We start from the raw sequence: 12,291 nt of genomic DNA, 5'->3' as shown, positions 1-12,291 counted from the left end.
AAACAAGCAAATTAAAAGCATATATATATATATATATATATATATATATATATATATATGAGAAATATGAGTATGTTTGATACCAAGCACAAATTTTGTGCTTGGTAGTGAGGTGGTACAATCCCCTCCAGTACTCATTCAAATGGGGGACCACATTCACATAGGTTGAGAAGTGCATGGGGGATATGCAACCATTTGTTGAATGTCTGGAGGGGATTATGTCACCTCACTACCAAGCACAACGAAACTAACTAGTAAGTTGAGCCATTATTTAGTGAAATTAATTATCAAGAACGCTATATATATATATATATATATATGTACCTGCATTCCCATTGTATTATCTTCACACTCCTTATCATCAATCCGATACTCGTGCATGACCCAATCGGTCCTGATTCCTCGGGGAGCTCGACCCCTGTAATAAACCAGGGTCTTCTTCATGCCAATTGCTCGGTTCTGGCAACGAACCCGGCGATCTTTTCCCGTCGATTTCCAGTACCCGGCTTGGGTGGCCCTGTTGGTTCTGAACCCGTTCGGGTATTTTCGGTCCCTCGGTCCGAAAAAATACCAATCTGGGTCTTTGCTTGGTAAAAATGATTTATCTGAAACATAAGATGTCAAGAGAGAATTAATTATAAGCTTCTCTTGTAGCAAGCCACTAGAATGTATTTAGAGAACAAGATCGAATATGGAACGTCACTTGGTTAGTTGACACGTTAGACGACCAACTAAATGCGGTGGTTAAGAGAATCGACTGAGATGGTTTGACCGATTAGGACTGCTAAATACATCAGTTGGAAGAAATGATAAAATTATGATTAATATGATAAGAATGATCAACTAAAATAGGATTAAGATAATTTGATTGCAAGTAATTAATAATTAACAATATGATAATGGTTAACTTAAAAGAAGACGGATAGACCTTAATTGAGCAAAACAGAATAATATATAGGACTCAGAGACCTATATCGAGCAATTAGACAGTGGCAAGAACATAAAATTTGTGGACCAATAAAATGTTTATCTACATAATTAAGTAAAGACATTTTAAAAGCGCACTTATATCTTGCATCAAAATAATTAAATTTGAACTAAAATTCTAATAAATGATTTTCCCCGAAATATAAAATTTGATACCAAAAAAGAAGCAGTGCTAATTTATCACAATTTTGGATCCTATCCATCTCCCAAAATATTATAGGAAAAAGAAACTAGTTTTAATCATAATTGGTTTTCCCTAGACTTACACTCATGTTCAATTTTAGGCTCAAAATAAATCACAAATTATCCACCAAATAATAGACGATTGTGATTAAAATAAATGCTACTCATGTAATATAAGCATCCGTTATCATGAATCATGATAACTAATTTAGAAATAACTTATATTGATGAACAAAAAGCTAACACGATGAAAAATTTAATTTTTTAAAAAAAAGAACAAACCAGACAATTCCCAAGGTTCACATTTGTAAAGATCAACTTCAGGAATGATATCAAGCTCAATCTTGAGGCCATGGACCTTCCTCTTGAGGTAGTAATTAACAAGCTCCTCGTCCGTCGGATGAAACCTAAACCCCGGCGGTAGGCCGACGGGCGCCATTGATCTCTCTCTCTCTCTCTCTCTGTGCTTCTTGGATCTCCTCCTCTTTGCTTTTCTTTTGATCACACCATAGCTTGTACATATAAAGTGTTGAAGACCCTCTCTTTTGAGTCATTTTCAATATTTGCTTTTTGTTTTTGTAGATTCTCGAACAAACTTCAAGCTTTCTACACTTTCCCTAACCTATATGAATATTAGTATTATATGTGAATATTAGTCTTATTTGTTATCAATATATCTCAAGCTCAAAACCTCCTTTTAAAACGCGGCAATATAGATGTGAAATTGGTGTTTGTTATATACACCTCATCTTTCCTCTGGCATGACAACATTATTTTACACCCGACTAAAAGATAAGACTCAAAACAGCATGACATATTGATTCATGAAATAAATTAGTCTTTTCCTTCTAATCTTTTCTTTTTTATCTTCTGCTAAGATACTCCTCCATGATCTCCTCCTTTCTCTTCATGTATATTCTATATTTATAAATTATCTGATCATCTGATAATTACTTGAAGAAACTAGAACGACTAGTTTTTGTCAGTATTATAATAAAATAATGCTAGTTGAAAATTTTGACCATAATTAATCCGGCTAATTTAAGCTTGACATTTTATTACTGACATGATTATTGTAGTCTCTCTGTAACTATATTTTAGCTCCTAATTATATAAGTAATTAAGAAGCAAAAGTGACAAGTGATTAGATTAATAGCCAGATTTCGTACCTTCCGATATGCTGTTGTATGAAAATTTTGGTATTGTTAATTTAATCATCATTGATTGAAGAAATCGTGAGAGAGAAGGTTTTTTTTTTTTTAAACCTAACTGTCCTTTGCCTTTCTGTGATCTCCTTTACCTGTTTCCACTTCTATCACTCGCTCTATTTATCATGAAATCATCAGAACTAATTAACCAAGAAATATTTTCAGTGCATATAAACTCCAGAATTTTATCATACTTTTTTGAAACTGATATTGTACAGAGGAACAAAAGAAGAAAAAAGGAGAAGACAGCAAGATTCTGTATGTGACTTTAAGTAAGTCATAATTACTAACATATGATCCATCTTGTGCTAGCTACGTGAAGTCAATGGAACATCAAATGAAACGAAACATTCATTTCAGTTTTCAGCCAATATTCAATTCAATCAACATTCTCAATTCAATACCACTCGATGCATTCATTCCCAAAGAACGAGGAGGAGGGGGCGAAATACACTTCAAGAACATATCGACAACTCTAAAATAACTTACAATCCTCGTGGAAAAAGAAAAACAAACAAACAAACAACAAGCTGCAAAAAAGGAACATATACATTGCTACCCACAAATCTCACGTTCATCCAACTACCTAGGAAATATACCCGAAAAGTTGGGTAACTTGTCGACATGCTTCAACGCTCGCTCTGCGATCTGTTTCGTTCGATAATCACCATGTCTAAAGGCTTCTACTAAAGCCGTACCCACATTTTGATCCGCCGAAATCTCACAAGCTATGTCCTCTATTCTTAATATCCTTTCGACCGCCCAAACTGCCCGTTGCCTGAGAATCTCCGTTTTGTTTTCAAGCAGCACCTGCAATATCTGTCTAATCCCATCAGCATCACAAAGCACCATAACACCCTGTTCAACATCCACATCATCTTCCAACAGAGTGCAGAGTGCTGCTATTGCGGCCTCAACAACCTTCACATTTTCATGGTCTAAACAAGCAACCAGTTTCTCCACTGCTTTCCCTTGCAAGAGGCAGAAGGTTTCCTTCACTGAACAAATTCCATGGTGAACCTTGCAAAGCCCTGTTACTGCTGGTGGCTTACTGAAACAAGGGAATATAGCCCCACAGAGTCCAGGCTCCGGAGGGTCGGGGATTTTCGTTAGGCGTTTTGATTGCTGAGAGAGGTTCTCTAATGCGAAAGCAGAAACCATTTGTACGTTATCCAGCCCGTTCATTTGAAGTAGATCAGTAAATACTGCAGTGAGATTATGCTCACGGGCCAGAGCGATGATATCAGGCTCATCATCTAAAATATAGGTCAGCCTTGAGAGAACTCTGACAAGCCCCTCGAGATAAGGAGTAAAAAATCTGCTTCCTCGAGTTTCTCCTTGTCTAATACTGAGCACCTTGGAGATGACCACGCTGAAAGCCCCTTCAACTAGAAGTCTTTTAGTGAGAACTGAGTCCCTCTCAGGTAAATCAGCTAAGAGTCCCATAGCAGCTGCTTGTTCTTCAGAGACGCCATTGTTCTCTGATATCACTCTAATCAAGCTACCGAGCTGGCCAGCAGTAGCTTTAAGGGCGTCTGCTAGTTCTTGACCCATGTAAGGAGAAATATTGTGTAGAAGTTTTATGGACGCCACTCGAAGATCTCGCTGTGGAGCCTCCACAAACTGGATTAGACTGATGGTAGCACCAGAGCTCTTGATGGCAGAAACTATGTTCACTACTGTAGACGGTGAGCTTGTGAGCCCCACTAGGACCTGAAGCAGCTTGCCCTCGATTGCTGGGCCAGTATTGCTGATGAGATGTAAAAGGTTGTGTACAACATCCTCAGAAACAAGAGTTTGGCGATCATAATCAAGTGGGATCGATTCAAAATCAGCACCGGAAGAGACTACGTTGGCGAGAATATTTGCCGAAAGCTCTTTTAGCCTCATAGGTAGCTGCTTGATGCCGACACTGAAGAGGTCTTTTACTAGTGGTGGAAGGATCCCAGCTTGGATCAGTATCTTGGCGCTCGACTCGTATGATGAGATCTGGTTCAGGGCCTTGAGAGCAGCTTCTCTTGCCTCGATGCTCCCACTCCTCATAACATCGACCAGAGCTGAACCGGCTGTTTGGGCCACAAAGACTTTCACATCATTGCTTAAGACAAGCTCACCAAGATATGAAGCCATTGACAACTGAGTTTCAGGCGAGCCTAAGAGAATTGAATAAGCTATGGAGTTAGATAAAGAGATCTAAAAGAAAGGATTAATAGTGTACCAAATCAGCAAGAAAAAGATGCCTCCCTCTCAGGGATAAGAGACTTGAATGAGCGAACATGAGTAACTATGGATCGTGAGACAAATGCACGCAGTTACAACTAACTTGCAAAAGAATCAAGAATAAGAGCACAGAAAAAACTTTAACGCAAAAACAGAAAGCAGAAAGAAATTAAGTAAGAAGCACCTTCAAGTATCAAGGTAAGGAGAGGCTGCAATCTGCCACTTTCAGCCATCTGCCTCACATTGCTCGCACATTTCTCCAAATTCTCTAATGTCTTTTCTGCTTGCTCAACAGTCAAAATATTTTCTGATTTGCTACTTGACATTCCAACTAATATAAGAATTGCTCCACTGATTCCACCAATCTTTTCACAGAGAGCCTCACACTTCGAAAGCTCATATAATAAAGATACAGCTTCCTCCCTCTCCTGAGAATGGTCATGTGACAGGAACTTCACAATAGTGCGAGCGGAGTCCCCTGCAGCAATAATCTCCTGCAATACAAAACTAATTGGCATAAGCCTTCAACAGAAAGCAGAATGAAAAGGACGAATAAAATTTCCAAAGAAAAAAAAAAGCAAACCTCTGACAACCTTATTGTCATTATCCTCTTCAGCAACTATTCGAAGAGTTCCCAATGCTTTACATCGCACTTTCCTGCTGGTATTCTTCAACATTTCAGCAATAGCTGGTATTAGTTCTGCATTCCTCACAATATGCTTGTTGGACCTGCTCTTCTGACAAAAGACTGAAATATAATTTAGAGCCTGAAGAATATCACTTTCTGAGCCTCCAGGAGCAAGGGATCTACAAGCAATTTCTAGCTGAGCAGCTTCATTCCTTTGGATCCACTCTTCTATTGTATTCCGAAGAGCTATACTCGGGTTAAGTTCAGTGCTACTCAGTTCCTTCAGAGTCAATGGGCAAATGAGCTTTCTTCTACTTTCCCTGCACTCCTTGAACCACTTTTCAATTGCCTCTCGCTCAAAAGTCTGTCCATTCTCTATGGTAACAGGATCTTGCATAACTTTCTTTGTGAGCGGGCAGACAAATGACTCATAGATAGGTTCCATGCGTAACTTTTCATAGTAGCTCTCATCAGAATGGCTACCAGTATCATAATGTTCCTCCCAGCCTTCAGCCATCTCTAAAAGGGGGGGAAAAGATCTACAGCATTTACAGTTATGAGGCAGTTACACTTCCATCCCTAATATTGATCAAGTTCAAATAAATTAGAATAAGAAGGTGTCAAACTATACAAACTAACAGTCTATTCTTTTATTCGTAGATTCTGATTATACTAAAGTATCATAAGCATGATACAAACTCAGCATTGACAGACATGGAACCAGTCCTTTATCTGCTTAAACCAAAGCAGCAAAGGTAGACCAGCACTTCCTTGCATAAACAGACTTATACATCACACACGTGTGCCTACCTTTCCCCCTTGTGCACTTTCTGTAGCCAAACATTTACCTACATTTTTATGACTAATAAAGAAAGGATATATGCTGAAAGGAATGGAAAGGTATACATGAAAAAGGCTCTTATCTAAATTATGTCATAAACTTATCTAAATTATGTCATAAACAATCTACAATAACTGACATTATTTGTTTATTAATTTACCTGATATATGATATCCAAGGTTCTCTAGATTGAAACGGTGATATCAGACTCGGATAACATTTCCAAAATGAAACTGCAACAGCCTGAACCCAAAGGTAAAAACTAAGGTAATCAAGGCTCCCTTTAGACCTTAGCAATTAAGACCTAAGAGCCTGTCTATCCTTCCTTCACAAATATCAACTCATTTTAGTGGTCATGCTGATACCATGTACTGTTATTCCATGTACCTCAGCTTGCATACTAAGAAACCTATTATTTTGATCATGGTCATTGTCATAGCTAGGGTTTCTACCTCAGTTTAAATTATAATACCCAGGATGAAGTCGATTGACATTCCTGCAAACAGGGTCTGAAGTAACTATATACATTGTCCTGATTAAGATAATATTGGCTTTCAAGATCATTATAATCACATAAGCAATTGTGGCTCCATGGTGATAAAAAGAATGCATCAAAGAAATCAACCATAATATTCAAGGTACAGGATCTCTAGAAAGGAGAATTTAGAACTTTTGGGATGTTGAAACCAAGAATACCCATTATTCCTGCAAACATGGCTTCCATGATTTGATTGAAGTCTAGATCAAGTTGCCATATCAGACTTATCTATACACAATCAAGAGTTTGGGAATGAATTAGGGTCCAGACTGCACGTGTTGGAGGAACTAGAGCACACATGTTGAAGTTTACAATGCAAGAAAAGAAAGGGTCAAGCAATTCAAAATATTAGTAACATCCACATCCATGTCAAAAGAACTAGAACATGTACAGGACATCATAAATATGCCTTAAACAAATGAGTAGACCGCCACCGTAAGATTTCTTCAACAAAAGATGAGGACTATATAGGGGAATGGAATTTCTAAAAAGTTGGCGGGAAATAAGACTGTATTTATTTTATCTTATATTCAACCAAGATTTGAGGTAAACATAAAAGAATTTCAAGAGCACGTTGAAGAGTGAAATGCATGCAGCCTCACGGATGTGGAAATGCTAGCTTGGGATGTTCAGGTTTGGACAGTCAGCTCAAAGCACAAAAAGAATACAAGATACCCTTCATTTGTACAGTGTTGTTGAAACCATGCCACAGGATGGTCGGACAGGGTCCAACCAAAAGCTACTTCTATGCCGGTCCAATTCTATAAAGTACCAAAATATGCCTGAAAATTAGTAAATTGACCAATGCACGTATAATCCAGCTAAACCTTACTGACCTGATTCAAATGAAGTGGCTGCTTGTGTAAACACAGTTACCTTTGTAAAACAAAAGGTTAATGGATGTGTGGAAATGCACCCATGCATGTGTGCATGGATGAATGTGCATGTGTTATAGATAAACATATGAAAGATGTCTCATTTACCTGTAAAATGGTCTAACCAATAGGAACCAACATGACCGTATAAAAGCAAATAACACAACCCTATAAAACCAATTATAGATATTAGATATCTATATTTGGTGGATACGTATGCAGATGCAAAAATGTGTTTATATTACTGGTCAAATACAAGTATTAATGCAGACATCTGGATATATGTATCAATCAAATGTTGAAATTATTTTGGTCTAAGATTAACAGATCTAAAAATATTTTTGGTGATTGAGAGGTCTAGCCCCTGGCTTTTAGGTGTTCCTGTTCCAAATACGTCGATGGGCTCTTGTTTTATTATGTAGTTTTTACATCGCATAACCCATATAATTTTTAGCTTTAATTGTTTCTTTCATATCTGTTGTATCTATGTTTGTTTTCCTCTCAAACCATTTGCTTCTGGCTGTGCTGCTGGCGGATATGGACATAGATGTCCTCACTGAACTATATCCATACTTGTTATCCATACATGTGACTAGTCAATGGGTACCAATAAGGCAAATGTTATATATGATCTCTTTCAAATATGTTGCATCGCTATTCCAAATCCCTAGTAAGAGTACATTCTGGTTTACCTAATATCCTGCTATGCAACTAGGTTGGTTAAAAATAAAATGTTCATATTCACCCACTTACTTGTTTATGCAAATGGATATGCATACTTGCATAGTAATAAAAGTTAAAAATATAGTATCAAACTTCATTTGCTTCATTATCTATATTATACAGATTCAATTTTATTTTGCCTTTGAGCATCTACTTTTCCTTGATGTTGTTCTTTGCTAACGTATAAAGCTACAGAACATGCTATCTCATTTTTTCTTTCACTAAAATAACACTTGTATGGTGCATGGTTGTAGGAACAGGGATATTAGGTCACTGAAACCTTGAACTAAAGCAAATTTGATAGAGCATTTTAGGAGGAAAAAAAGAAGTTTTCAAGAGTGTACAATATGAAAGTACTGAAGACATCTATAATTTGTTTACCCTACAGAGTATAGAAAATTTTTGTGCTTCTCTGTTACAGTGTGGTAAATTTAGTTTCTACATGATAAAGTAAGTGTCAAAGATAGTATTTAGTGTAAAGAGTTACAACATTCTAGTGTAAAGAGTTACAATATTCTAACTTTCTACCTGTCACCAATCATAGTCTTGCATCCAATCATGTAACAGTGGTTTGTGAATGATTATGCTTGGAACCAACTCGCTAATAGGGATTCCCCCTTTGGGTTGCTTTGTGCGCATTGCCAATTAGCTTATTTGCAATATCAAGGGGTCATTAATGTCAAAGATTAATATTAAAGTAAGGTGGTCTGTCCCTCATCTATAAAACACGACATAGTACAAAAGATTTGTAAAAGATATTTGGCATAAAGTGAAAAAATTAGAGTTAAGATTATAAAAAACATGGAGATAGAAACAATGGTAGTCAAGCCAAGAGGGAATACAAAGTGAACTCAGGGTACTAGAGGAAAACTACAGTCGATGGTACTTGAAGTACAACTTTTTTTAGTGTCTTGTGAGAGCCAAGATGAAGTCTTTTCGAGATCAAAATAACTGAGCATTTGAGGGCATGATACAAAATAAATTTTTTACTCCCACATCAACCAAAGAGAAAGCTTTATAATTGCTTTAAACAAGTGAAACTATGGCAGGGGTCTATTTTGGTCAATCGCATGCTCCAAGTAGATTAGTTACTCTATCAAGTAAATATGCCACTGCTTTAAACAAAGATGGGTTCAAGTTGTGCCCATTTTATCTCCAAAATACATGATGCTACAAGAGATATATTAAAAGTAAGCAATCCCCAACAAAGTTGAGGTAATGAAGAAAATTTATGAATCAGTTCAAAGACAAGGTGGTAGTGAAGCCATGAGGTCTAATGATGAAGTTAAAATATTAGAGCTATGGTTCAGGCTAACTACAGAGACTGGAGTATATATCCAAGTAACTTTAGAGCTTGGGCATAGATTCAAAGTGGTCTCGATAGGTATGAGAAGACGTGACCTTTTTGAGTTTACTTGTCTTGAATCCAATAGAGTAATAAAATGGGTATACAAGATAGGTCTTATCAGGTAAAGAGAAAATGACTAATTGATTAAAATAAATTGTAGTCAAAACTTGAGTCCTCAGGGTCTTCTGAGTTCAAACCGTTTTACCACTCCACTATGGTAACCAGTATTTGTAAAGCTATTCAAAGAAACTAATAAGTCTTCTTCATAACTTTACGCAGTAGACAATCAAATTAAGTCTACTTGTGGTTCTAATTCCAATCCAACCACCAATCAATTTTTTTTATGTCTCGGAGCATCCTCACCTCAGTAGGCTACTACGGCACATCCTAATCGTAATATAGAAGGCCATATAAAGCCCGCTTTCATCAATTAGATGACCAAAGATTTTCGAATCCAAAGGTGTGCCTAGGAGAGACAAAATCTATCACCGCTACTATATGACATGCTAACATGCATACATTTTTCGCCTATGCTGGTCCTTAGCCTATACGAAGGACAACTATCGTCCAATTAAAGGGAGCTACTAACGATATTCCGATCGCCTTTCCACCGAACTCGCATTTGCTACTCTTCTCTTCAATGTAACCGCTGAATCAGCCAACGCCGAAAAACTCATCCTTTCAAGATAGCAAAAACAGGACCTTTTTATCTACACGTTGTGAGAAATATATCAACATCCTACAGATACCAGACCTAATTATAGACAAACACAGAAATGAGACCACTCCCCATGAGAGATTGCATTTATTAACAAACAAAAAGGAGCCACCTTTAACGGGAAATCTCACGTCACCGAAGGGTCAAATCAATTCAAAGATCCATTTCTAGGTCTACCGCACAAAACAGCCCCAATTATAGGAAGAAAAAAAACCCCACAGAAATTAAAGAGGAAAAGGTCTGAAACCTTACCAATTGGGGGAACCGATTCCTCTTCGTCAAGATCTCTTTACCCGCTCTCTGAGAAACCCTAGGTTTTGACAGCGCATGCTCCCACGGCCAGCGGAGAAATCACAGCCCGGTTCAATTCGATCCTTGAATTCGAGGATCGGTTGAACAATCAAACGATTGGTTGAAACTTGAGAGAGGGATCGAGATCGATGGGGACGAAAGAGGGAGGAAACTGGAGAATTTTGCTGCGGATTGACTCGAAGCAACAAAAAAAAAAATTAAGGGGAAGAACGAGGAAGAGGGTACAGTACAGACGTCAGCGAGCCGATGACTGTTTTAGTAGAGAGAAGTCAAGAAAAGTTTGCAGCTTTATTTTCACTGTTGGCTACACTTTTCTTTTGGCTAAATATAATGATACACCCCTTAACTTTGGATAGTTACCAGAAACCCCCCTTTTTTTAAAGTGAATTCACGTTGTAATCTTTAAGCATAGATTTAGACTGATTTTTCTTCCTCTTCTTCTTCTTCTTTTTTTTTTTTTTAAATGAGACATATGAAGAAAGAGTTTATAATCATTTGATGTGTTAGTTTGATACTATTAGTTCAAATTAATGAATTCACATTGAACTCTAATATTTAAGTTCATCACACTACTTTCGTACATCATACATCTCTAAACATTTCTCTATATTCTCTACACTCCTCATTTATTAACTTGGAGCCCGTTTAGATGACAAATTGTATCGTAAGTAAATAAGAAGTAGATGAAAAAATAGCTCTAAAACTATGAAATAAAAGGTAATAGAAGTATTACTTTTAGAATGATACTTCTTTTACTTCTTTTATTTTATTTTTTATTTTTTTTTTTGTTTGGATAATCATCAAAAATATTGTTAGGAAGTAATCAATACATGCTAGAACACTGAGATTACCTTCCTTTATCATAATACCCTAATCAATATCATAACATTCTAACAAATATTATAGCATATTAAATTGAATTACGAAAATTTATTATACTTTATAGCGTATTGACATGAACTTTCTATTTTTATTTTTATTTTAATGTTGGGATTCTGTTGCTGTTTGAAGGAGTTCATAATGCGTGGGTTCAAAAATCAAACGAAGTGAAAAAGGGGTTAAGTAACAAATATCAATCATTCTCGCTATTTAAAAGGTGTTATGTGGAAGGGAGATAAAAAAAAAAAAGACCAATGTGAACAATCGGATGAGCAGCGCTCCACCGATTTCACGCAATCACCTCCCCACGTGTGGGCCCCACGCATCCTTCCTCCCCCTTCCGAAGCACTTCGGAGCACGTAGCCGCCAAAAGTCTTTGCGGAAATGAATGTGACAAAATTTTGGAAGCAGAGCAAGTAGTGTTGTTTCAGTAATAAATATGTTTTTTTTTTTACTAAGAGGTAACACTAATAGCATTTAGTTTGTTTACTTTAGCTACTTCTGTAGGGTTGTGTATTTAATTCTATATATAACTTTTTGAAAATTAGATAGGATTAGAGATCTATCATGATTAGAAGTTTGAATCATATTCTAATTAGGAAGTTAGGCTAGAGATAGAGCTTTGGTTTTCAACTATACGTATTATATATATATATATAATATATATATATATAATATATATATATATATATATATATATTATTCTTATTTTTGGAAGTAAAAAACAAGCATATGAGAGAGAGCCAATATTCTTGTAATTTAATATTAGCAGAGGACGTAACTTGATTCAATAATATTATGAGAGAGGCGAGGGTTTTGCAATCTTTGTAT

General features: G+C 36.6%; 2 protein-coding genes across 3 annotated transcripts in view; both read right to left on the bottom strand.

Moving 5' to 3' along the window:
* The window catches only part of LOC109825657 (NAC domain-containing protein 86-like), a 4,091-nt gene extending 2,454 nt beyond the window's left edge, over positions 1–1,637 (bottom strand). The window contains 2 exon segments of the mRNA XM_020392520.1: positions 325–605; positions 1,453–1,637. Of these exon segments, the coding sequence (XP_020248109.1) occupies positions 325–605; positions 1,453–1,609 (438 nt within the window). The 5' untranslated portion in view covers positions 1,610–1,637.
* LOC109825052 (U-box domain-containing protein 44-like) lies at positions 2,757–10,853 on the bottom strand. 2 transcript variants are annotated; one of them, XM_020391752.1, is made up of 4 exons: positions 10,522–10,853; positions 5,192–5,805; positions 4,783–5,092; positions 2,757–4,531 (listed from the first exon to the last, which is right to left on the bottom strand). In XM_020391752.1, exons 2-4 carry the CDS (start codon positions 5,741–5,743, stop codon positions 2,961–2,963), a joined length of 2,433 nt encoding a protein of 810 aa, XP_020247341.1. In that variant the 5' UTR covers positions 5,744–5,805; positions 10,522–10,853; the 3' UTR covers positions 2,757–2,960. The 2 variants fall into 2 exon arrangements, with proteins under 2 accessions (XP_020247341.1, XP_020247342.1); XM_020391753.1 differs by having other exon boundaries at positions 5,192–5,765.

The sequence above is a fragment of the Asparagus officinalis genome, chromosome 10 (assembly GCF_001876935.1).
Source record: "Asparagus officinalis chromosome 10, Aspof.V1, whole genome shotgun sequence".
Lineage (NCBI taxonomy): Eukaryota > Viridiplantae > Streptophyta > Magnoliopsida > Asparagales > Asparagaceae > Asparagus > Asparagus officinalis.
The sequence above is the reverse complement of the archived record's forward strand: the minus strand, read 5'-3'. Positions and strand labels throughout refer to the sequence as shown.

Excerpts from the sequence above, each read along its gene's own strand:
- LOC109825052 (XM_020391752.1), bottom strand. The coding sequence starts at position 5,743 with ATGGCTGAAGGCTGGGAGGAACATTATGATACTGGTAGCCATTCTGAT. Across the intron at positions 5,093-5,191 it reads AAGAGGATAATGACAATAAG|GAGATTATTGCTGCAGGGGA; the intron begins GTTGTCAGAGGT and ends TTTGTATTGCAG. Across the intron at positions 4,532-4,782 it reads CCTTACCTTGATACTTGAAG|GCTCGCCTGAAACTCAGTTG; the intron begins GTGCTTCTTACT and ends CAATTCTCTTAG.